The 26,587-nt window shown below is 40.4% G+C and overlaps 3 protein-coding genes across 5 annotated transcripts in view; all 3 read right to left on the bottom strand.

Moving 5' to 3' along the window:
• LOC117778419 overlaps nucleotides 1-8,826 on the bottom strand; it is an 18,551-nt gene extending 9,725 nt beyond the window's left edge. Inside the window, exons 1-11 of one of the 3 annotated variants that reach the window (XM_034613950.1) lie at nucleotides 8,770-8,826; nucleotides 6,688-7,219; nucleotides 5,467-5,596; nucleotides 4,891-5,058; nucleotides 4,554-4,691; nucleotides 3,852-4,003; nucleotides 3,155-3,258; nucleotides 2,853-3,048; nucleotides 1,139-1,261; nucleotides 863-1,006; nucleotides 526-661 (exon numbers count right to left, since the gene is read on the bottom strand). In XM_034613950.1, the coding sequence (XP_034469841.1) occupies nucleotides 526-661; nucleotides 863-1,006; nucleotides 1,139-1,261; nucleotides 2,853-3,048; nucleotides 3,155-3,258; nucleotides 3,852-4,003; nucleotides 4,554-4,691; nucleotides 4,891-5,058; nucleotides 5,467-5,596; nucleotides 6,688-7,197 (1,801 nt within the window). In that variant the 5' untranslated portion in view covers nucleotides 7,198-7,219; nucleotides 8,770-8,826. Of the gene's footprint in view, nucleotides 1-525; nucleotides 662-862; nucleotides 1,007-1,138; nucleotides 1,268-2,852; nucleotides 3,049-3,154; nucleotides 3,259-3,851; nucleotides 4,004-4,553; nucleotides 4,692-4,890; nucleotides 5,059-5,466; nucleotides 5,597-6,687; nucleotides 7,346-8,769 lie in introns of those variants that run through there. The other 2 variants (XM_034613952.1, XM_034613951.1) reach the window with 2 other exon arrangements.
• Nucleotides 1-12,817, bottom strand: part of LOC117778426 (protein THEM6-like) — a 27,517-nt gene extending 14,700 nt beyond the window's left edge. Inside the window, exon 1 of the mRNA XM_034613970.1 lies at nucleotides 12,770-12,817. The gene's annotated coding sequence lies outside the window, so the exon portion shown is untranslated. The remainder of the gene's footprint in view (nucleotides 1-12,769) is intronic.
• Nucleotides 10,322-26,587, bottom strand: ccdc24 (coiled-coil domain containing 24). The gene is made up of 9 exons (XM_034613872.1): nucleotides 26,476-26,587; nucleotides 25,423-25,584; nucleotides 21,054-21,241; nucleotides 17,474-17,590; nucleotides 17,278-17,382; nucleotides 16,197-16,251; nucleotides 11,855-11,918; nucleotides 11,566-11,683; nucleotides 10,322-11,297 (listed from the first exon to the last, which is right to left on the bottom strand). Exons 2-9 carry the CDS (start codon nucleotides 25,570-25,572, stop codon nucleotides 10,322-10,324), a joined length of 1,773 nt encoding a protein of 590 aa, XP_034469763.1. The 5' UTR covers nucleotides 25,573-25,584; nucleotides 26,476-26,587.

The raw sequence follows: 26,587 nt of genomic DNA, 5'->3' as shown, positions 1-26,587 counted from the left end.
GTTAAACATACTTTGAGAAGCCAACATGACCTTGACCTTTGGCTACCAAAATCAAGTGGGTTAAATCCTTGACTTCAAGTGAATGTTTGTGCCAAGTGTCAAAGGATTCCTTGATGGTGTTCCAGAGATATCACCTTCACAATGCGAACATTAATTTGAGGAAATTCTCTCAAGGCATTCTTGAGATATCGCATTCATGAGCATGGGACGGACAAACAAAAACTAGTAAAAACTTACTCAGTTAGAATAGTTTGGTGGTATTATGACCTTTCATTGTTTTTAATGTTTTCACCCCGACCTGTTTGTTGTCAGCAGGATGAGGCAAAAACCACATAACAGATTTCCACAAGAAATGGGCCAAGAAAGAACCATTAAATGATGGCACTTAAGTGCTTTAAATTTTGTATTATCACCAGTTTCCCGAGGAATAATTTATATATCTTGATGGAAAAGAAAAAGGGGGACTGACATCAATTAGTGTGTGCAATTTTGTGTGGCTTGATTTGTTTGTTTTTGTAGTTTTACCTTTGATTTTCTGGAGAATGAATGCTCGTTCAAAGGCAACTGGCACTCCAGGCACTCTCACTGGTTCACAGAAACGTCTGTTGTCTTGAGATGTGAGAGAGACTTCTGCGTAGTTCTCAAAGTCTGATATTTGTTGCTATTCAAATAGGAAAACACATTAGTGATTACCTGGGAATCAGATTTAGGACACATTGATGAATACAATCAAGTACAGTACAGTAACAACCAAAAGCTCAGAATAATCTCAACCTCCACGATTGTGTTAAGAGATATTGATATCTACAAAAAATTTGAAATTACAGAAGCCCAGTTACCTCATACCCCACAATCATCATACCTCTGCTCTTGAGATGAGATGTGCCCAGCAGTACAATGAATTCTCAAAGACATGGATGTCCTTGATGACTCTCTCCCCTCGTTCTAAGCCAAGTTGGGGCAAAAGCTCTCTGAAGAGCATGTACAAGCCTTCAACTACTGAAATCTGCCGCAATGCAACAAGTATGTGTGAAGAAATCAGGATTACATAAAAAAATGATGGGCAGTTATTGACTTTAGGTACAAAACCAAGTACAATTTTGCTATTGCTAAAACAATACCGCCTCATATTGTTTACCTTTTGATTCCTTGTCATCCTTTCATTCCTGCTGAGTAGCTGATGCAAACTTTGGGCAAGAGGGTTACATCCAGTCAGTCTTCGTATGTAGCCAATCAATTTATTTTGTATTTCTGAATGATGCTCTTCCTAAAAGTAAAAAAACAGATGCACTTAAAATCAGTGTGAAGAACATTGGAGAAGGAACCTACAAAATTAACCATCTGTATTGCTAGATAAGCCAACCTTTCATATTAGTTTGAATTCATTTAGGACAGTGGTCACCAACCTTTTCGAGCCCAAGATCACTTTTTAATTCCAAACGTAAGCCGAGATCTACCACCCTGATATCTTCCAAAAAACCCACTTAGGAGGGTCATATTTATTATTTTTTGCCATTTGTGTTAAAGGCTGAATGTACAAGAAATAAATATACACAAAGAGAGGCAGTTGTGCAACTTTTTCTATTCAATGCACAATATTCAAATTAATATCAATTCATATTTACAATGCAAAATATGTAGCTTCTCAGTTCCACCACATGTTCTGCAGAGGAGCTGCTACTGCAGCACAATGTTTTTACATATAGGCTTTGATTTGAATATGGCCACAAATATGATTATTGCCTTGTATGAAAGAAGTCCCTTGTACTAAAATAAATACCAATACTACACAGTATGAAGCCGTACATCTTCCGCTCTTGCAAATATTTCACAATAAAAAAAAATTTTAAAACAAGGGAATGGATTCCATTAACAGAAACGCTGGAGTGCTTTTATTTTGAAAAGGCATACAGAAATGTTTATTCTGCTGTGAACCACAATGTTTATCTGTTTATGACACTTCCCGAACCCGTTTCAAAGTAAAAGCACTCCAGCATTTCACTTTCGGGAATCCACTCATTTGTTCAAACGGGGCTTTGATTGTTATCGACAGACTGAAAGATGCGCATCTTCATACCGTAGAGTACTGACATTTAGTTTCGTACATAAACCAACTTGTTCTTGAAGGAAATGTAGGAGATAAACCAGCAGCTCAGACGCCAGTAGCGGACACACAGCGCGTGTGAAAAACAGACAAACGACACACAGCTGATCTGAGGCGCGACTACAGCCAGTGAGTCCAGAGAGTTGGGGGATCGACAGTGAAGACTGAGAGATCGACCGGTAGATCGCGATCGACGGGTTGGCGACCACTGATTTAGGACAAAGGCACCGTGCCAAATCTAGAGCAACTTCCTGAGTTGATTATCAGCTGTTTTTTATGGACTATTCAGGGTCAGCCAATAGCTTCCACTTTGTTGTAGAAGGAGGTGTGTGTGTACCAAAACTAAGATTATCAACATCCATCTTGAGGAGGTTAGTGGTACAGGTCCGAACACACACAGGTCCTGAATCAGTCCCTAGATCTGGTCACTTGGTTTTGTGACTGGTCCTTTTTTGCTGTTTGCACACATTTATTGACATACAGACACATCTGTAAACTCAGACCGGGTTAAAACTAAATAATTTGCTCTTCGTGAACACAAATGTTGTAGTTGTAAGTTCCGATCCCAAGCGGTCGAAGGAGACACATTCAGGATCTATTTGAATGTCAGGTGTGGATACACGTACTAAGAGCTGCGACTTGTGATCAGATCTCTCAGGATGGGTGTTAATACCAGGTCTGAACAGGGCAATCGATACTAAAGTAAAGAGGGTCATGAGATAGAGAATGGAAACAATATAATATCAACACTGCTTACAACAACGTAAAGTGAGGACAGGAACACACTGGTTCCTTTCTGGGTTTGCTGGACTGAAGGCACAACATCATGAATGAAGAAGTCATCATTGAATGGAATCTCATCATCTGTGTATAAAGAGAAGGCAACTGTTGACCCCTCAGAGATTCCACAGCTTTCCAGTTTGTCACATCCGTCACGTTGACCTCTGCAAGTAAAATAAGCACACCAGAGAACAGAGGTAGTGCGTGAGTACCAAGGACTACACGAAAAAAAGAAACACTTCAGTGGTTATGGAGGTAATTCTGAATTACTTGAATTGAAGGACATGTGCTGGAATTCCACTTGCATTTGCCAACTTGAGTCTAAGACTGGTTATGGTGTCGTTTTCTAAGTTCACCATCACGTCGAAATCTCCCTAAACAAGTCAACAAAACATATTCAAAATACAGATTCAACTCCATTCAATTTATAAACTATGTGCTATTTTAACCCCCATGAGAGACATCAACATCCTGAACCCTGAGCTCAAGTAAATTTAAAGATTATTTAGTTTCTTAACATTTAAGTTTTTAATATTCAGCAAATGTTAATGGATATTACATTGATTATATTGATGAAGGAGGGGGGGGGGGGGGTTGCTTGGTTTGTCAGCTGGGACATTTGCTTTACTGATTTACACAATAATATAATACATTTTGTAACACCAAATCCACTTTAAGTTAATAATTACATGTACACTCAAACTTGTTTACATTATCACCATGTCCTATTCTGGAGTGTTAATTACAACAGAAGTAATTTTCCATTTTCCAGAGACAATATGGAACCTAATGTATTTCTTTGTGTTTTGTTGGTTGTCCTCTGACCTCTCAGGCACCAGCCCATCTGGCACCAGCAATCATAACCTTAAACTAAGCTATGGTTAGTGTTTGAGTTGACTAGTGTTTCATTATCACATCACTTAGTAATTTCTTTAAGAATATCACTTGTATCACAAGCAAGACGCACCCTGAGCATGATGTGGCATCGGATAACCTCCTCTCCAGGTGTTTCGACAAACTCCACTTTGAGCGTCTGAGGAGCATATTTCAGGTTTTCCTTTGGTGTAAAAATGGCATAGATCATATCTCCACTTTGAATGTATCTCTCTTTCAGAGACCCTGTAAGAAGAGACAATAAAAAGATTACATTTCCTTGCACTGAAGCACATTAAAAAAAAAAGTGCAGCTACAGAGCTATACATTTTCTTCTTAAGTGTTATATATGCAATCACGATGAGTTTTCTTGTGGCCTGCACTGTGGTTCTACTTGTTTGATCCCAAATGACATAAAGAGACCTCAGTTGAGTCGGTGTATGTGTTTGTGTCTCTATATGTATCCAGTCAGTGCAAAAGAGAGAGAGAGAGAGAGGGAGAAAAAAGTAGTGTGTATGTGTATGCGCATGCACAATGTAATATCACCATTAGCTCAAAAAACATTGTTACCTTACCCTGAAGTGCTGGGACTATCATACAGATGCTGCGTAATGCGGTTACAGTAATCAACCCCTTATAGTGATCAGTTTGGCGTGTACAAACGTGATCACTGTAAGCAGTTTCCACAATGTATGTATGTACACAGAACATAATAGAAAGTTTTCAAACTGCTCAAAAGAACTTGAGGTACAATACCCTGTCACCTAGCAACTTCAACTGTAAAAGGTCTGCTCACACGTGTTGAAGAAAGAATCATCTGTCAAGGGCATCCCGTCAATTGTGTAGAGACAGACTCCTGTGGTGCTGCCCACGTTTTCAAGGTGACAGATCCTCAACATCAGATCTTCAACAGTGTTTTGAGTTGGATCCATATCTGAATAAAAAAAATTAAAAAAACTACTCAATTTTGCTTCTTTTATGTGGCCTATTCAGGACTAGGCTTGGAAGCAGCTTTCTGCTCAAAATCACAAAACAGTTGTAAGTAAGCTGCGCCTATACTGTACACTGTAGATAAGTAAATGGAATTAACGAAATAAATAATAAAAATGCATTACAAGGTTTGTTCCTCTTACCTGTAATACGTTTTGGTTGAGGACATTTAGGGTACTTGTACTGCAGGAAGAATGCCTCCCTTGATTTTTGCACAGATGCCACAGTGCGAACTTTGCGCTTTGAAGCTTGGGGTCTTTGAATGGAGTTTTTCAACGCCACAAAACGATTCTTTTCCACACGACTCAAACCTGTAAAAATAGAGATAAAATGTCCCCCCGCATCTTTCAAAAAGTCTTACACATGTTACAGTATTTATCTTACACAGCTGTCTGACCCATTCTTACATTTCCAACTATGTGTTTTCTTTCCTTGTTTAGGCCATATACATGTGATCTACGTAAGTCTATTGCTGCAGCCAACCAAGGTTATTGTGTGCATGAGGTTTGACCTAAGTGCAGTGGTAATGATTATTAATATCATATTGCCCAGCCCAAGAAGATACTGATGTTTACATAGCGTCAATAAACAATAAACAGTTCCCCTTTCACGCCAACATATAATCACATAGGTTTGCATATTTTCAATTGTCTGACAACTTTCATTTTCTAACCAAGCATCATATGAAACTGGAAACTTACCCCTTTCAACACTCTTACCTAAGTTCTGTAGATCTTCATCTGTCACACTATCCAGGAAATCTCTGACATCTTTTACACCCAGCTGAAGAAACTGATTGTAGTACGACTCGAGTCTGCACTCCTTAAGTAGGTTGAATATTTTATCCATCTAAAAAAAGACATTGGGAGAATTAGAATTTATTTGCTTTCAGTCTGAAATAACAATATGGCAAATTAAATAAATATATACAGTCAATATCAGATAAATCAATATATTACAAAATTCTATCTACAATGCTGCCCTCATTGGAAACTGAAGATAATGCCAGTATCCAGTGGGATAAAAAATAAAAATCACATAATGGAAAACATTCTATAAACATGATATAATTCATACTCTATGAGCTACCAAGTGAGAAATTAAATGTGTTTGAATGGAACATTCCATTCAGAGGGAGTATATGACTGAAGAACAACCAGCATTTCTGTATATCTGCCAGTTTTGAAAGGTTCTGGCTTATTTTCAACTGCAGTCTTCTGACAAAATGATCCCGTTATTAAGCAGCACATAGGATCACAGCGTGGCACAACTGTCTCTCAGTTATGAAAGATTGTCTCCACTGTTAAACATGTGTCTAAAAACGTGACAATAAATGTCAAGCTAATTAAAAGGGGGGAGGGGATTTTGACTATCAGCATTACTTCAGATCACTTAATTTAAAGAATACCATTTTTTGAATTCTAATGATTTGTTTCTGCTCATGAAGTATTGCGTAAGAGAGTTATTGTTGCAGCATATTTTTTGCTAATCATTTAAAGGGACACAATCTTATGTATGCAGCCAGTAACCATGCACAACAGCTGTGATCACTCAGTTTCTGTTTACTCATTCTCTTACAGGGCATGGTTTATAAGAAAATGAAACCTATGAAAGTGAAACAGAATAGGTTATTGATGGAAACTGTAGAAAAGGAGTCATGGAAATCGTAGATTAAATGGCCACAGTGTTTTACAGAGGTCTAAATTAGGTTTGATAAGGCTTCATGTTCAATTAAGATACAGTTTTATACTGACTTTGACATATAACAATGAGAGGAATGTCCCTTTAAAACAAATAAGCTTTCTATCTGAATTTTGAAGCACAGTTTTACATAATTATTAGAATAAAGTGAATTCTGATCTTAACAGTAAATTAAGCTTCATAAACATATTATAACTCCCTAAAATGAAAATGAATGACGAAGTAATTTCAGAACATACCTGTTGTTTTGTTTTCTCATCTGCCACCAACACAGCCTCCTTCTCAGCTGGTGGGAGCACCTTCTTTCTCAGCTGGTCTGAAGCCGGGATCACTTTATGAGCCTTTCCATGAAAGCGTTCATCGTGGACTCTCAGGTGAGCCGCACAGTACGACTGCGAGCAGACCAGGCAGGATTTCACAGCTTTGCTGTTTCCGCCCGTACAAACGCTGCATTTCACTTCATCCCGTTTGACCAAAGTTTGGGCTGAAGCTTCAGATCCACTTCGCTGAAACTTTTCCACCAGTTGAGCCAGAACCGTGTTTCTACTCAGCAGAGGTCTGGGATTAAACACATGCCGGCACTGAGGGCAGCTGTACTGGCCCTTCTGCTTGGTCGTGTTCCAGTGACCATCAATACAGTCCAGACAATAGCTGTGTCCACAGGGGATCGTCACCGGGTTTCTCAAAACGTCCAGGCACACAGAACAACAAAACTGGTCGTGTTCAACGGAAACTCTTGCTGCTGCCATTTCCTCCACACTCCAACAGAAACTGGAAAGGGAATAAGATTGGCGTAGTTCACGGTTGTGTTGATCACAGCTTCTCAGGTTTCATCTGCTGCAGACGCCTCCAACCCCAGCCTGCACACCAGGAAATGGGCTGTCCCATAAACAGCATCTGATCCCAAAAAAAAAAAAAACTTGTACTGAAATTGCACTCACAACATTTATATTAAAAATTTGAAGAAAAGCAAAAAACACCCTCAGTGATGAAGTGAGCACTGTGTCCTAAGTAATTCTTCCATTTGTGAGTGACTGCACGCAGTACTAAATAACAATGGTAAAACAAGACATTATCTTCATCAAATGATCTGTCTGTATGTGGCTCACACATCTCGTGAACCATTCACACTTGGTTAGTGTATTAAGGGCCCAGGGGAGTGCAGCGTTGAATTTGGTGCGATTTGGACACTCGATGGGTTCAATATGAATAACATTTGAATAAACAGGCAGCGGCTGGGACTGCTGTTGAACTTTCCCTTTGTGCAGCAGAGGGTGACACGGCTTCAGGGTTGTGTTCCATTCCAAACAGGGCATGTTTAGAAAGGGCAATGCACACATATAATAAGTCATTATGTCTAGTATTTAACAACACTGGGGCACAAACATACACACAAAAACACTGACGTACGCCATTTTTCAGGACCAGAAGAGACATGGTGCAGAAACAAAGAGAGAGAGAGACATATACAGCTTCTTCTCCAAGAGAGAGTAATAATTAACTTTTTCATTACCTCAGCTCAAAAGGGAAGAAATATGAACTATAATCCACTGGAGAGGAGGATTTATAGGATGAATTTAATTATTAATTTATTGATATAGATTAGTGGTTTAGGGCTGGACAGGCAGTGTTGCTTCTCCCTTCTCCTTTGTTTCTACAAATATATTTTATGTTTGTTTTTTCAAAAAAATATTCGAAATAAATAAACACATCAAATCCAATCTATAATGAATCACTAACCACATCTGAATGAAACACACACACACACACACACATCCCTGTGCTAACAGCAATATGCAGCCACCGTGTAATTAGCATGCAAACCATGACATTAGCTTTAGCTAAAATTAGCTTGAATGAGTTTCTAAACATTATTTAAGTTTCTTTCAAAGGCTTTAAAAGAAAAACAGCATTCATAACTATATTTTAAGATGAGCACACTGACCTTGTGGCCTTGTTAACGTGGACTTTTCCTACAGTTAGCTAACATTTGATGTTAATGCTAAAAGACCGGCTCAGTTTAACATAGCTAGCTTTGCTAACTGTGTCGGCTAGCTTAGCTCAAACTAGCCTGGGACAGTTATACTAATGTTCAGAAGCGATATTTTTTCTTTCTAAGACAAGATGGCGGCAAAGTAGAAATTCACTCATTAAATCAGTAAAGTCAGTTTGAGACCAGGCAGGAGCCGTCAGAACAAAGATGGCGACAGTGGACCCGACAGGTTGTTGTTTCCCACATTAACATCTTGCACAGCTGGTGTTGAGAAGAAGGACATGATGTAGACTCGCGGTTTAATTGGGAACTTTCTTCCTGTTCTTACCTTCATCCACCAAACAAGAAGCTGTGGAATGGCGCCGCTTCCCCTCCTGAGGATTTCAATTCAATCAACACGTCAACACTTCCTGGATCCACTTCACAGTAAAAAACATTAGTTTTATTCTGATTAAAAATAAATCCTAAATAAATCATCACTACAATGTGACAATATGCCGTGCTTTTTTATTTTATTATTACTTTCTTTGACCCTGGATTAAATTATACTTATCTATTATTAACAAGTAAAAAAAGAACCAGAAAAAGTGTTATTTACAAACTGAGGAGGAAAACATAATTTAATCTACATAATCGAAAAGGAGTGAGAAGAAATAGTTGAAAGGTTCTGGCTTATTTTCAACTGAATACATGGCCACAGTGTCTTACAGAGGTCTAAATTAGGTTTGATAAGGCTTCATGTTCAATTAATATACAGTTTTAAACAGACTTTGACAAGAGGAATGTGCTTTTGAAATGAATAAGCTTTCTATCTGAAAATTGAAGCACAATTTTACATATTTATTAGAATAAAGTGAATTCTGATCTTAACAGTAAATTAAGCTTCATAAACATATTCTAACTCCCTGAAATGAAAGTGAATGTTCAAACACCCCTGTTGTTTTGTTTTCTCATCGAGCACCAACACCACCTCTTTCTCAGCTGGTGGGGGCATCTTCTTTCAAATGGAGTGAGAAGAAGTACAAACTTATTTAACTTCTCCATAAATCATTAATATTTATCTTATACTTAATCCTGTGCTTTATATTGTAAATAATGTACAAAAAAATATATATGGGATAATAAATACAATATAAATAAAACAAATAAGGCTATATATATATATGTATTTATACATATACACAAACTCATACATACCCCAAATCAAATATAAACAAATCTGCATTGTTATTTATAGATAAATGAACATATTTGGAAAATTTCATTTATTTCTATCTTTTTTAAACTATGTTCATGGCCGATCGTCTACATTCTTCAAGCTTAATTTACAGATAATTCTATTCACTGCAGATTTTACTTCATTTTATTAAAACATGCTCTGTACGTGACTTCATAAAAGACAGTGAAACCTGAATAAACAACGTTGAAGCAGGACTCCATGATGGTCTGCCTTCAATTGATTTAATCAATGTTTTTTTTTATTGCACCACATTTCACACATTTAATACAGTAATTATCTATGTCAACACGTTCATTAAAATTGCCTCTGATAAAGCACTGATAACAGGTCGTGGGTACAAAAGACATTTGGACATGTCAAAGTACGAAAACAACATGTGTCAATAAAAACTAAAACTCAAAATTGTTAGCTACACCTGCAGTTTTCCTACTCTCTCAATATTCAAATATGTCCTGTGAAACAATATTTTTGCACTTTTCCCTGTTTTAACAACACATGTTTTTCAATCAAATACTTGGACACAACAATTACAAGAACTGAAATCACTGCCCTTTGCCCTAAATACAAGTTTTCAATTCATGTCTGATAGAAAAACTAAAATAAAAAAACAGGTAGCTCAAAACGATTGAGCATGTTGACTTCATGTTGACACTCTTGAAGGAGGAGCTGGCTGGTGAAACCTGTTGATAGCCGGCTCTGTCTGTGTCTCCTCCACACCCGCCGGTTGACTTGTGGCGCCTCCGAGTGGTCTTTTGGGGAAAGTAAAGACTTTTCCCTCTAACTGTACAGACGCCGGCTGAATGGCTGCTTTGAGCTGTTCTTGTTCACAATTGCTTTCTGAATGACTTGAGGAGTGAGCTGTCAAATGATGGTTACCAAGGGTGATTCCCTTCTGAAGATTACTGATTTTATATCTATCAATTCGACTGTTGCCCTTTCTGTCACCGTTTCTTGAAGGACGGCTCCCAGTTTCAGACATGACTGAAGAATAAAAACTCCCAGGAGTCCTCTTCCTTCTCTCTTCATCATCTGCTGACACTACACCACCCCCACAGGTACTTTTCCTTTGCCCATTTGGTGTCTCTGATTTCCCCAATGTTGACCCAGCCTGGTCAGTCCTGCTGTTGTAGTGACTGCCTGCATCACTTACAGGGCTGAGTGCTGGAATGTGTGAGGGGGTAACACTGATGTGTCTTGAGCTGCTTTTCCTCTCCTTCTGTGGTAAATCATCTTCTCTGCTCAGGCTGCGATGGGATGAAATTTGGGCTTCATGCACAGGGGAGTTTCTCTCAGCTTTCGGGGGCCTGCAGTGGACACCAGCACTGTGCTGCTCTGGAGAAAGATGGGGGTTGTGGTCGCTTTTAATTGTTGTCACGTCGCTGGTGAAGTGACTGTTCACAGGCCTGGAAGTCGTGAGTTTGAGGCAGATAGGTGGCCTGCTTGACACATTGGAGGCTAATGTGCTTCCATGAGTCCTGGACGCAGAAGTCTTAGTGGGAGGAGGTCCGGCTGGGGGCCTGGGCTGGCACAGTGGAGCAGGTGGATGTGGTCTTGGGACTGATGCAGAGTGGAAAGCTTGTAGAGTCTCATCAGAGGCCTTTCGTCCTGTTGACCGTCTGGAGGAGGGGAATCAGATTGGAAATTAGATTTATTCATTTGTTTGGGCTGATGAAACCGGTCTTTTCCAGGCTTTCATTCTAATTTTGTCTTAGGTTACAGTCCATTTTGTGGTTGGCCTGCATGAATTCCCTTCCTTTTTATTTAATTGGAATTAAGTTTGAGGTTGTATTCAATTTTTTTTAACTGCTTTTGCTCTGCTACTCCACGAGTCTATGAATCATTTTAACATCCCCTAAAAAGATCTGAACTATCAAACCTACCAACCTGAACCTGGTTTTCAGTTCCTTCACAGGGAGAGAGGGCGAGGCCGGCGATGAAGTGGCAAGTGAAGAGGGGTAAAGCTCCAAGTCCATTTGGATTTCACCTCTTAACTCTCTCAACTCTGCACACACACAACCACAACAGATATGATATATGAGAATGCATGGCAAGACGGTGGGTAAAACTATCAGCATTAATTTTACATTTGTAAATCTATTTGCTGATCAACATGTTAAACACTGCTGTGCCACCAGATGGCAGCAAACACCAAAATGTCATTATCTGGACTCACCTGCGAGTGAAGGTTCGGATTTCTCAAAATCACTTCTGCTCCTGAACTTTTGTTTAATATTTTTCTGCAAGACACAGGGACAGAGAAATATTTTATGTTAATCAGGAGTGCACGGTGTCAATGTTTTAAACATGTTCGCGAAAACACTAACATAGCGAATAAGGAAAAATTATAAAAATAACAGTGGGAGAAAGAGGAAAGGAATGTGTGTGTGTGTGTGTGTGTGTGTGTGTGTGTGTGTGTGTGTGTGTGTGTGTGTGTGTGTGTGTGTGTGTGTGTGTATGTGACCACTAAACGATTGAGCAGCAGTGTTCCATCATAATTTGGCCTCAAAAATCTACATCCAGGGCAGCGAAAACCATAGCTCACTCTCTCTCTCTGTGTGTGTGTGTGTGTGTGTGTGTGTCCATCGCTTGCAAAACCAAAGACCTGATTGTAAAGTCAGTCTCACATGTGTGTTGATTGTGAATGACTGCCAGCCTCCTCTCCTCATTTTACACTCGCATAAATGCTAATAGAGAGTCTTTATAGCAACCGCAGACTGAATAATACATTACACAAACAAACTCACAAAAGCATGTGCACACGCATGCACGCACGCACACACACACACACACACACACACACACACACACACACACACACACACACACACACACACACACACAGGCCTGTAGACTGACAGATAAAATATATATTTTTGGTCTATTTTCCCAGTGGGATTCAAACCCAAACCTCCTGGTGCTGTCTTTCAGAGCAGCAGTTGAAGTATGTGTGGTGTCTCTGACAGCAAAGTGACTGAAATCCCAAACAGCTGTAAAACACACTCACTCACTCACTCACACACACACACACACACACACACACACACACACACACACACACACACACACACACACACACACACACACACACACACACACACACACACACACACACACACACACACACACAATGAAAATAGGCTTTGTGGTCCATGTGGGGTTTGAATCCATTGCCAAGGCACTGACTGACTTGCTGATATTTTAGGAAAGCTTGTATGTTCCTGTCATTTCTCTCTTACATGAGATTCTAAAACCAGAATCCACCCACGACACAGCGTACACACAGAACCTCCCCCTTCAGCTCATGCAAAACCAGAAACAGAAGAACACGGATCGCCACTCCTGCTACAAAATCCATCTGAAACCAGCTGCTGGTGGAGGAGGCCATCTTTTCATCATCTTAGGTGATCATTTTCTGTTGTATCCTGGGAACGTGCTTGCTCTACGCTGGTTTCCTCACATGGTTATGCAAGTTGCAACAGCTCGATTATCAAAAATTATAGGTCGACATCTGCGGCGTCTGGTGTGCAGGTTGGTATAAGGAAGTTAACTGGGAGATGCAGTGTCTCTAGACCAGCAAAAGCTAAACGATATCACAATGTTGGAATAATACAGAAAAAACTGAAAGCAAGAATATCACAATTGAACTACAACGGCACTCAATAGAGCCCACACCTCTGCCAACGCCCAACAGTCCTTTTAAATTCAATCAAGCCGCACTAAATAACACACACTCATAGATATCAGTTCCCTAAATGTGCCTGATTTTCTTTTTCATCGAGACACATGAATTATTCCCTGAAAATTTTTAAAAACGCTCTATCTCGCAAAAGATTCCTGGATCCTCCCCTTACTCCGGATCTGCGCCAAAATTGGATGGATTCTTCCCTTCCCCATATCGTATCCTTCCAGCAAGTTTCATGGAAATCCATTCAATTGTTATTGTGTAATCTTTCTTACAAACAAACAAACCAACCAACAAATAAATGGACAGAGGTAAAAACAAAAAGGCGACCATAACTTTGGCGGTACAGGTTTTCTGAATTGTTTCCACAGATGGTTTTACATTCAATAGCCACTATAAACAGTCTATAACTGCCATAGTTGTTAAGACTTGTTTTAACAAGTCTTGTTGTCTAAGAAACAATGAGTCATCACTGTTGTTTTTAGAAACAGTTGCTGCTACGTGACGCACTAAAAAGACAATTTGATCGTAGTTCAATGCTCCAGTGAAAAGCTGCAATAAAAACGAGATAATTTAACTTCATGCAATAACACAACATCAATAGCAATCTCAGATCAAACACGATGGGGGTGGATGAGAAGCTCCTGGCGCTCATCAGACACGGCACTTATCTCCATATTAATCAGGTAACTTGTTTACAGCTCACTGACAAACACCGACAGAATTATTTTAGACCTTTAACACATTTCCTTCTCATTTCCAGTTAATTACCAGCACAGACAATAAAAAACGAGAAAGATCCAGCTAATTGTGACAGGCCTTGAAAAATACTAAACAGATGTTCACAATCATGCTCTGAGATTTGAGTTGGAAAAGTTCAAATGTTTCCTGCTTTGCTCTTCACATGTGTAAAATCTTCACGTTTGGACCAGACACCAAATTCCTTTTCTCCTTCCCACACGTTCACGTGCTCAGAATTTGAATCAGGTTCCTCTGACTAATGGAATATTTTAGATATTTTTGTTTGGTAACTAAAGCAAAAAATCCAGTAAGAACGAGAATGCCTCTTGTTTGACTTGTCTTTTGCAGCAGAAAAAGAAAAAAGGTGAGAAAAGTGCGAATTGCAAACCACTACTTTAAAGCTCACTAGCTCCTCTACAGCTTCCAATTCCTGTATCATCGTCTCAGCAATAAGAAGTTTTAGAATTAGAATTTTATTAAATTATTATTATTTTGCTTATGGTAAAAATTCCTGATGACGTGTTCTACCAACATCATCTGTGCTTCTTGGTTCATCTTCACATCGCTGCCATTTTTTATTTAACATTTGAAGATTTTCTGCATAAACACCTGACAAACTGACTTTATCGGGTTATTGACAGGTCATTTTTCCTCCATGTGCTAATTCCCATTTTTCCGCTTTATTTTGTTTGCAGACAAAGTGGCAATGTAATACTTCCAGACAGTCACACACATGTGGGAGAACTCCCCACTTCACATCTGCTCTGCAGAAAAGCCTGACATCTGGCCTGGAACTATCTCCCCCCCTGTTTCTTTCATAATGCCAAACACGCATGACAGTGTAACCAGATTGTAGGCACGCATTGTAGGTGTGTCTTCGTCTATGTGTGTGTCTACATGTATGTATATGTATGCAGTAACCCATTTAAGTGACTGGAAGGAGACTGACCTTACTCAGCACTGCAAAGCTCTTGGCCAGACAGATGGAAAAACAAGCTTTTAGACTGAGCCCTTGCAGGCCTCAAGTGTGCTTGTGCAAGTTTGTCTTTGTGTTTATGTGTGTGTGTGTGTGTGTGTGAGTGTGTGTGTGTGTGTGTGTGTGTGTGTGTGTGTGTGTGTGTGTGTGTGTGTGTGTGTGTGTGTGTGTGTGTGTGTAAATGGATACCTTGGTAGTATTTCAGTGGCAATAGAGATTTAAAAGAGCTACCTGTGGGAGTCCAAGGAGTGATTCAAACTTTAGAGTTTAAAGTTTTAATTTGTGGAAAGGAGTGCCCCTGGTTGAGGAAATCAATACATCTTTAATGGAAATAATCACCATAGTAATACAGTCAGTGTATCCCATTAGGAATGTAGACTGTGGCGACCCGCCATATTCTAATTTGGCGTGCCACAGTTTCATAACGAACCCCAAAAATGTACACTCTCCTTGTAAGATCAGTCTGCTGCACTATTTGCCTCATGCTCACTTGGTCTCTCCTTCTCGCACACTTGCACTACTGTTCATAAACTTTTTACCGTCCACGCAGACGGCCACACCTCAGTTTCAGCTGCAGCTGTGTGTGTAGCTGCCAGTGGCATTCAATGCAGATCTCTCACCAAAACTTCTGGTCTCTGGTCTGTTGCCTGTCACTCAGGCTTTGTTGCACATGAGAATGAAAGGTGTTTGCGATCAGGTGCAACCGCACTACTGCCACAGACTGAATAAATTCTGTAGGACACTCAGTAATGATTTTATATTTATGTATAAATTAACCATTTAACAAATTACATCAATCTAATAAAACTGGATAAACATTGTACAAATCCTAAAAGTGTGCTGTTACATTCTAGTAAATTTCACAGAGTGCAATTGCAAGGGACTCAGAGATGTCTGAAGAATGATCATAATGTACATATAGTGTAATATGAATAGGCTGTAGAATCAGGATCCTTTCAAGGTTGTAATTCTGAAATAAATCGTCTAACAACAGCACATCAGTCAGTTCTTTGACTGCAGCCTGGTTTCCTATAAATACTTTTAGAATTTGGATCACTTATTATTCTGGCGGCTGAAAGATAAAGATGAATTTGTTTTCCATCATGTTCGTCTTACCTTCAAATCCTGCACCAGTCTCTTCAACACTTCACATTCCTCCATTAGCACAGACCTACACAGACACACAGAGACATAGATAGAAAGAAAATAGTGTTGACATTTATCATCAGCACAGTTGCTTTTCATTAAATAAAGAGCTGAGGCCAAAATTAAAAACTGCGTCAAAGTGGAAACTATGTGTTTCAGTGTCACAAACACTAAAGCACTATCCATCACTGAATGAGGTAACACAATATGACAATAACAACATTTTCTGTCCTGCATTATTACACCACATTTGCGAAAGGTGTCACAAACTCAACCAGGACTTAAATTATTAAGACAACTTAACATTTATTAAACAAATTTATTATACTTATTTTATGAACATGGGCAATTTTATGAGTAGCATATGAAATGTAATGGCTGTATATATATAAGCAGAAAGGCACAGACCTGACGTCTGTCCAGAGTAAAGTCTCTGTGGTTTTCTTACAGTTCCGAGGAAACAGTGTCCTATCTTTCTTTTTCCTCCCTCTCTCCCCAATTTCCCCTGTCTCTGGTTACATAACCATAGACTTTATTCACTACTTTTAAATGAAAAAAGAATCTGCTCGCTCTCGTCCTGTCTGGGATCCATTTTCTGACAATGGGGCCTTTTGTTCTGGTTCCTCAGGAAATGGTCGAGAGAGAAAGAGAAAGAGAGTGAGAGACAGAGAGGAGGAGAGAGAGAGAGAGAGAGAGAGAGAGAGAGAGAGAGAGAGAGAGAGAGAGAGAGTAGCCCCAGCGACTGCGCTTCCCCGTGGGCCTCAAAGAAAGGGACGTAGAGGAAGGGAAGGAGGGATGGAGTGTAATGGAGGAAAACTCATTCCACAAAGAAAAAGATACAGTCAACACAAGTGATGTGAGTCTTCTCATTAGTGTTACAAATCAAATCATTTACATATGTGATAATTGCTGCGTCATGGCTGGACCCTCTATGCCAGTGGTTCCTAACCTATAGGTTGGGACCATAGACTGTATATGAAGATGGACGGCATGATAGCTCCCATAAAAGTGAAGCCAAAGTGTTTTGGAACCACTGCTGTGTGCTACTTACCTGAGGCGGTCCACCACTTGGTCAATGTCAATGACGTTCAGCTTGTCTCTCACTGCCTCTATCTCGTCTTCAGCGCTGGACTGGACTGAACAGCAGGAGCTGGGTCTGAGGGAGAGGAGGTGATTTAAAGAGATTTTCTACACGATGAGAAGCACTGTATCACATCAGTAAAATCTTTTCAACCAGTGTTACAAACCTGCTTCCGTTCTCAGTGTCTCCAGGGCTCGTACAGTCCCTGTAACGTCTGTCAAAGTGACCAAGGGCGTAGTTTACAGTCTCAGGTTTGTACCGAAATAGGAGCTCCTCGCCGTCTCTATAGCAACGACAGCACAGACAGAGATGAAACCTCAATCAGTTTACTTTATCTGCTCTTTCTTGGTGTGCTGAAGAATGTGCATGACCTGAGAGTGTTAACATCTTGAAACGTGATGTTTTACTTTAGATTATTTAAATCTATTTTTATTGCCGTACATCAATTTTATTGGTTTCATTATTTCACGTTTATGATCTCTATTTTTCATGTGCAATAGTCTGTAGTTTTGTCTTTTTATCAGCTTGTCTTTCACTTGTAAAGCACTTAATTGAGTAGCTGCACCGAGTCTGAAAAGAAGTCACAGTGTTGCTCTATGCAGGTCGATCTGTTGGTGCTGTAAGGTGAATAAAAGCTATTCAACATGTGTATTTACAAGATTCAATGGGTAAAAAGCAAAGAGATGGATTTTCAGAATGATCTCTGATGATGGGAGAAAAAGAAACCAACTCCTGGTGCAGGCAGCTGGAGTCTGGTCAGTTCTGCTTCATTTTATAGCTTTTGACTGAGGGAAAATGCCTTCTCTCCGGCTGCTCAGACAATGACATTAAGGTGTGGGTGGATGGCTGGGGCATCAGGGCCACACAGGAGGAGGCCAATAAGATAAATCAGTTGACTTTTACAAGGTACACACCCACACCCTCAGACAAATGATTCAAATCACAGGAGAAATCTGGTGTGGGGATGAGAACTAGTGTCGTCCTCCTCGACACTGTTTATGTGAACTCACACAGATGAGTTGCATTAGGTCTTTGCTGCAAATCCAGTTCAGTGTTGTTGCATTTCTCTGCTGATGCTTTGGAAATACTTTCTCAAATTTCCATAATAAATGAGAACGCATAATAATAAATTTAAATAAAAGGAGAGACAAAGTTGGTTGAGGAGCAATATTAAGTGAAAGTGCGATTAAAGTGTGAACAGTTTTAGCCCCGATATGCACGTGGGACTTAGCCTAATTAATCGTACGATCAAAGGCCGGAAACACACAGTTACACACACACACACACACACACACACACACACACACACACACACACACACACAGTACCATGCGTCAAAATCAACAAGTATACTAAAGCCAACTTCAAAGAGCAAAAGCGATTTGTGCTGCCGCTGCCTTGTGTGGCACCAATACTTTTCTGGCGTTGTTCCCATGCAGCCAGTAACAAAGGGCTACATTTCTCCGTCTGAATGGTCCTTATTATAATCCATTTACATCCGAGCCGCAGCACTTTACAAAAGTGACTTGTGATGTGTGAGCGAATCCGGCTTCGGTCCGTGTCTTGCTCAGTGGCACTTTAATAAGTCATGGTGCCTCAGTGGCCTCATGGTGACTTGATTGTCAACTTAAACATCCGTCCGTGCTGCTGTCCCTCTCAACAGAGCTGCCACAACAAGCACCAGTGTTACGGTTTAAATTCCAAAATTCTTCTAATTGTGCAGGAGATTAAAATGCGGGAATATTTTTGTCAGCGTTTGTTACCTACGCCAAGGTTTTAATCTGCGTTTGTTTGTCTGTCCGTCTGTCCGTCTGCGAGTTTGCAGGATTACGCAAATGAATACAGAACTTGGTGGAAAGATGTGGTATGAGTCAGGAAAGAACCTATTTCATTTTCACTTATTTTTAACATTGTATCGGTTGTTTTACAAAATTTTCATTAATTTCTCAGAGAATATCTCACGGATCATGATGACCTTTATGTTATTTAATGTCTTTATATTCAATGTATTGTCCATATTTTGTATTCAGCTGAGATTTGTGTGGACACTGTTGTCTTAAATACAAATGATCCCACTGGGACAATAGACAGGTCATTGAATTTTTTAAGTCAACCTGGCACAAACCTGTTAACACACACACACACAAAGACAAAACCCCACATCACCGAAGAGTCTCCTGCTGCCTTCAGCTTAAAACCACAACATATATGGACACAGACAAAATCACAATAAAAAGGAAGGCGACAAATTGACAGGCAATAAATGGTTTGTCACAAAAACAGAGAACAGTCCATCTGTGCTTTTCATAAAAGGCCTCAGTGAAACCAGAGAGGTGTCATGGGGCAACATTCCTGGCAGCAGCGAGCCAGTTGCTGGGATAGTTACCAGCTCACACGACTGCACACACTCACACACACACTCACACACACACTCACACATACACATTGTGACACATCGTTTAGGCTATTAAACTGTAAAGTGAGGGTGTGTTAGGAAAGGCAGTTTTACTAACTGATATTATCCTGCCAAAAGTTTTTACGACATTCTTCAAGATATTTTAACACAAGTCATTAAATTAGAAATTGCTACAAGCTCATCTCTGATCTGAGTTGTGTGATTAGCTGCAGCAATTAGAAAGTTTTATTACCACACTTCTTATACCTCACGGACAACTTCTTCATAAAAGCGACACCCAAAGTACCAAGCTTCCCAGATGTAAGGTTTAAACACGCCTTTAATCCAATCAAGCTCTGAAATCTAGTATTTGTTGGCGTGGAATGCATGGATGTCTCCCTCCTATAATTGTCTTATTGTTCCACTGTTCCCAAATTAGTTTGCAGCATTTCTACGCAAAAAAACCCTTTTGTTCCACTGTTTTCCCATCCCATTTGTTACTGACAAGGGAACACAATATAGTATTTTATGGCTCTCTTTGTTCAGGCAAAAATGACAGAGAGTGTGAGAGCAGGGTCTTAACCTACTTGCCCGGTCCCGTCGCATTGCTTGTGAAAAAGACATAAATAAGTGCTTGCGATCCAGTTTTAGAAAAGTCTCTCACACTGACAAATTAGACCAAGAGAGAAATTCCGTTTATTGAATGTTAGAGAAATAGATCAAGCAAAAGTTGACTTTAACGGCTGTTTTGTACATCTGGACCTAAACTGCCTTAAAAAAGTATGTATCAAAATGTCCATCTGAATTCAACTATAAAAAGTAAATAAAAGCCCAATTCCTGCCATTTTGTCAGACTTCATAAAGCTCAATTAATGGCTGAGAAATAAATGATTGTCTCGTAATACGAATGTTTTATGCTGTGCTGTAAAACTGGGGACATGTGGAGTATAATAAAGCTACGGCTGTACTTTAAAGACAATACTCTTTGTCATCTGTCACAGTGTCTGTACCATTTTCCCAGCATAAATATGTTTCCAGTATAAATATAACTCCCAAGGCTTTCATCCCCGTCTGTTTGTTTCTTGGTTGGTTTGTTTTTAAGCAAGATTACTCTTCTACTGGATGGATTTCTACAAAACCTGCAGGAAGGATGTAGTGGGTTTCTTCTAATTTACATAAAATTCCTACTGTTATCATCACTGGATTTAGTAGTACTGCCCTACAAGTACAAATTAATTTAACCCATTATGTTTTTGGAGAATATGTCCAAAGGAAAAAATAATAAATAACATTTCCGTACACTTGACTCATGATGTACAGTAGATTTAAGTGTGGGAGAACGTACACCTACCTTCCCTCCCTGCCGGCTCTTTCTCTGAGCATCTGTAGTAACATCTTGACCTCAGCCCTCACCAGCTCTTTGACGGCAGGGGGGTCAGCCAGGGGGGAGCCCTGCTGACGTGGGAGCGGGGCCCCTGCCCTGCTGCCGTGGCCTCCGCCTCGCTGGCTCTCCTGCCACATCTCGTACCAAATCTCGGCCTTCAAGAAGTACCACAGTTAGTATATCACTTTCTTTGAATGAGTGTAACAATACATGCTGCAGGTAAGTGGCAGGACTCCTTTACATGGAACCAAAGTTCATTTATATTAGACCAACATTTCCCTGTTGTGTATTACCATAAGCTTCTAAATGTGTTACATAGAAGGTATATTATATATTTTATGTTTTTATGAAAAAACTTTTCTCAATTTATATCTTAATTTTTTCTTACAAAATTTCAAAAGTCAGAGCTTTTTCATCACCGTTTCCTTGACCCTGTTTACTGTGAACTGTTGTGAACACAGTGTTCCTGGAACAGGACACAATACAACTTTTTTAAACTTTCTGAAAACGGTGTCACACATTGTAAAACTGCTTTCACACTATATTATGTCTGCAAGCGAGGAACACTAACTACATGTGGCTGAGCACAGTCATTTTGTGGTGGGCCTTTTCACCAGACAAAGTCTCGTGTGCTGCAGGACCATGCCGTTTTTCACTCTGTGTATTTTTACTCGGATTACTGCAGATGAAGGATTTGTAGGAAAAGAGTGAAAAAGTTAGTCTTTATGCGTGACTTCCTGCTAAGCTGCTAAGTGCCCAGGACCGGACTTTGCAGTTTGTATTCTGCATCCGAACACACACCTTTAATGTAGAACAACTTAACCATATTTCATCATAATGCCTAAGGAAATAAAAATAAAATGTTTCATAAAAGAGAAAATGTGAAATATCTTTGTGAAAATGAAGGATTCAATACCTGTTGCCTGTCAATCAATTTTGTCAAGTTTTAAAACACCACTTGAAAGAAATACACCGGAGGACACGGAACCCACCACTACACACACACAGACACACACACACAGCCCTTTCCACTCACACGGTTCTCCTGCGTCTGTCTCTGGGTGTCGAGGTGTTTATGTTTCAGGATTCGAGGCCCCACTAGCTAACGAGTTGTTCCTGGAATTCCCCCCCCCCCCCTCCCGCTGCTGTGATACCGTTGATCTCATCCAGGAGCTATTTTAAGGGAACACTGTTGAAACCTGTCAGTTAGAGAAAAAAAAAACTACCGAGAGCTACTACTCTAAATTATTTAAATTGAGTTTTAGAGAACATTTACCCAAAACAGCTCATTTTCATTCGGTGGAGAGAGGAAGAGTATAGGGGCAGGTACGGGAGCATGGCCCCCGTGGGCAGACTTGAGAAGAGAGGCAAATATTCCTTTTGATCTCACCGCCGGAGACAATGGTGACCTTGATGGAGAGAGGAATGGCCGTGCCAAGGAATGAAGGAGTAGCCGGCAAATCCAATATTACTTTTCACAGTGGCTTACTGAGGGATGGATTTCATTACATGGGACAGGGGAGAGGAAAAAAAGGAGAAAAAAGGAGGAACTGGGATAGATAGACAAGGACAGGGAAAAAAGAGAGAGAGAGAGAGAGGGCAATGGTTCACCCCACAGTAAATGTTCACTCACCCACCACTGTATTAAGAGCACCTGAACAACTGCTTATTCATACAATTACCCAATCAGCGAATCATGTTGCGGCAGTGCAATGTACACACTCATGCAGATACAGGTCAGGAGCTTCATTAAACGTCCGCATCAAACATTAAAGTGGGGCAGAACTCCTCCTGACCACATTGGAGCGGAACCACCACTCCTGAGTTTGAGGCTATGGTTCTCTGCCAAAGAACGGTGGATTGCTCTGCCCAAGTGAAGGAGTTTGAGGGTCTTTTTAACAGGTGAGGGGAAGATGGACAGAAGGATCAGTGCAGCGGTTGTTGTACTGGACCATAGTGGTGAAGAAGGAGAAGAACCTTAAGGCAAAGCTTTTCATCTACCAATCAATATATGTGCCAACCCTCCCCTGTGGTCACAGGCTCTAAGATTCAAGCTACCGAAGTGGGTTTCTCAGTAGGACAGTGGGCTCAGCCTTAGCTAGAGGGTGAGGAGTTCGGACATTTGAAGTAAGGTCGAAGAGGAGTTGTTGCTTCTTTTGTAAGGGAAAGTGGGGGTTGGTCCGTGTACCTTATCATGATACCTCCTTCCGTAGGGGATTTTCCCGGGCATGCCCAACTGGGAGGGAGCCCCAAGGTAAACCTAGAACTCGCTGGAGGGATTAAATATATACTGGACCTCAGATGAGGAAAAGAAAATGGATGGATGGAAAAATGGGATCTCAGTTAGTTGGACTTTTCTCAGTATTTTCTGATACTGCTGATCTGTTGGGATTTTCATGCAAAAAAGTCTTTAGAGAATAGTGCCAAAAAACTAAAAAACACCCAGTGAGCACCAGATCTGAATCCATTAGCACAGGGATGTGGCTGAGCAGCCTGGATTGGCAGCATGGATGTGCATCTGACAAATCTGCAGAGAGGATGTGATTTAATCACATCAACATGAGATAGCATCTCAACGGAACATTTCCAACAGCTTCCTGAATTCATGCCACTAAGAACTGAGGCTATTTCGAGAGCAGAAGGAGGAACTAGCCAGGATATCTGATAAAGTGCTTTGTGAGAGTATTCACTTTTCCCTGGAAATGTCTCAAAACGCTAAAACTTTCTTTCCATCTAGGGTCTAAACACTCAGCCACCACATGCTGCATACACAGCTGTAGGTGGATATACCTTGTACTTATATCTTAGTGAAGACATCCATTGGCATAATGTCTCCCTTACTCTAACCTATAGTCCTTATTCTAACCTTAGCCCTATAAGCAAATCTTGACCCTTAAAGGTCCCATTGAAAGTGAGGAGCAGCCAATATGTCCTCAAGTTCCAGGCTCAAAGTGGTCCTCACAAAGATCCCTGTACAAGAACACACACCCACATGCTGATGCACACTCCCTCTATCTATCTAACTGTTACACACATGCACACACACTTGATACGTGTTATGTGCTAACAGTCTTATCAACAGTTGAGGATTAGCCTCTTTAACCCTGTTATACCGACCCCCTGACTCATTAAGCTTAGTGGGCCTCTCTCTCTCTCTCTCTCTCTCTCTCTCTCTCTCTCTCTCTCTCTCTCTCTGTCATTGTAGAAGAGAGTGTCTATATATGAGTTGAATTATTCTGTGATTTGTTTCTTTGATGCTCCTTTGAATTCTGCTCTAAATGCTGTTTTGTGATGTAAATTTGACCTAAAATGTCATTATTTAATTGTGACTTGAACCTGATTGAGCCCTGAGGATATATGTGCAGGGCAGTGTGTATATTAATTTGAGGGAATCTTGCATGTTTCTGTGTGAAAAGCAGACTTTCTGTTCTGTAGTTGCCACATGTGGCCTTTACACGTTAACTGCCACTGAAACAACATGTGGTCAGTGTGTACATGGAAGAGTTTGAGAGCTGAGACAGACTGAGTGTGTTTTTTTTCTGGCCTGTTGGTGCACTGCGGGGGGAGAGTTGATAATATCTACAGAAGAGAGAGGTTGGCAGACATGAAAATGCACCATGTGAGAAAAAGATGAGGACATGACTCAGGGCTGTTGGAACTTGTGATGAACATATTTTCTGACATAGCTATATATTAAAAAGCCATCTCTAAAAATACTTCTCTCTTCTCTCAGTTTAGAACCTCAGTCTTTACCTCGACGTGGCCTTTTTAGTGAGATGTGTGCCCCTCCACCTTAGCCGTGTACTTTTGTCTCTTATTGAGAGTGCATGTGTCTAGAGTGAGGTCACTTAGCCAGAGCTGAGTACTAGGGGCTTTTTGGGGGCAAATAGTTTACTTGGCCTTGCGTAAATATTGATGTCTGCCTGGCTCCCACTTGAACTTCGCTGCGGCACCACGCCAGTTAACCCACATTTCACTTTTATTGGGGAGTCTGGTCATTGTAATAAATGAGCGTATGCAGCCAAACTAACCTCCTTACAAAACCCTAAACGACGGTTCTTGAGCTATCTGGCCAGGAATGCTTAGCTGAGCAAATTTTTTGATGGAACCGTCTCAAGTGGAAATTCTTGCAGATGTTGTGGTGGTATTCTGCAGCAATCCTACTCGAAACAGACCCAGCGTCTGGAGTCTTTGAAGGGATAAAGTGTGAAAAAACATGAATGATGAATCTGCCAAAGAGAAATGTTACAGCCTTAAAAGCCAAGCGCTACCGAGCTGTAGACTGGCAGGAGAAATAAAAAACACTGCAGTTGTTAAAAAAAAAAAAAACTCTCACCTCAGTGTGCACTTCTGTGTACATGTCAACCAGGAAGTGGCCCAGTGCCATGCGGATCTTTGACAATTCCGACCCGGGAACATGTTCAGAGATCAGGCTCCACAGGGACGGGCCACGGCACCAGAGCTGGCTTTCATCCGGGGACTGCATACAAATGGCCGTCTTACCATGAGGGAACAGACAGTAAAGTTAAATACAGTGAAATAAAGAGGGAACATATGGTGCATTTACTGAAATACTGCATTTAGTTTGGAGAAACGTCAAATTTGAAGGATATATACGTATATATAAGGATCTCCTCTGCCAAGTGGTAAAACTATAAATATACAGAAATGTACAGCAGGAATGTGGTTGGTTGGCAGCAGTGGTGGGATGTAACAAAGTACATTTCATGCATCTGTACTTAAGTCGTTTAATCCTCTACATCAGCAAATATCTTTTTCCTCTGCTACATTTTAACAATGCACTATTTAACATCTTAACTTATATTTCTTAAAGTAATCAATAACGAGAGGGTAATTCAAGCAGTTCTACAATAGGAGCAGTAACATTAGACACGTCTGGATTCAGAAGAGGCCCGAGACTCAGCCATTAATTAATGTGACAATTCAAGTGTTTTCAGTAGCTTCATCTGCAGCGGTCTTCATTAATGTGAGTCTCTACTGTTCTTACAATCCACAGTGGACACAGTTAATGATGCACTAAATCAACAGCCTACACTCAAGTACTTTTAAGTATATTGAAAAGCAGGTACTTACTCAAGTTGACTCGAGCAGAAAGGGGAATGTGGTTCTTTTATTGGGTCTATTTATTTGTACTTTCACTTTAGGAAGGTTTCTAACTTCATCAGCTTTGTCCCCCATTAACTGTCTGCTGGTAGCTAACGTTAGCTAGAGAAGCTACAGCCTCTTCCCAGGACAAGCCAGGAGGCTAGTTAAACAACATGAAGAGTTCACGGAGCGTTGATTTAACACTTTAAAGATTTAATAGTGAAACTAACTGTGTGAAAGCTTCGGTAAAGTTAGTAAAAGAAAGCGAGGAACAGCCGCTCACCTCAGCTTGTGTCTTGTTGTTAGCAGCTAGCAAGAGGGTGGTAACCAGGGTAAACGTCCCGGTTGCTAAGGGGGAGATATCGCGAGATCACCGAATTTCTCTCGAGTTTAAA

The sequence above is a fragment of the Hippoglossus hippoglossus genome, chromosome 17 (assembly GCF_009819705.1).
Source record: "Hippoglossus hippoglossus isolate fHipHip1 chromosome 17, fHipHip1.pri, whole genome shotgun sequence".
In the NCBI taxonomy this organism is placed as follows: domain Eukaryota; kingdom Metazoa; phylum Chordata; class Actinopteri; order Pleuronectiformes; family Pleuronectidae; genus Hippoglossus; species Hippoglossus hippoglossus.
The sequence above is the reverse complement of the archived record's forward strand: the minus strand, read 5'-3'. Positions and strand labels throughout refer to the sequence as shown.

Coding starts and splice junctions, on each gene's coding strand:
- ccdc24 (XM_034613872.1), bottom strand. CDS start 25,572: ATGCAGTCCCCGGATGAAAGCCAGCTCTGGTGCCGTGGCCCGTCCCTG. Junction 21,242..25,422: donor ACACAGAAGTGCACACTGAG/GTGAGAGTTTTT, acceptor TACTTCTTGAAG/GCCGAGATTTGGTACGAGAT. Junction 11,298..11,565: donor GAACTGAAAACCAGGTTCAG/GTTGGTAGGTTT, acceptor CCCCTCCTCCAG/ACGGTCAACAGGACGAAAGG.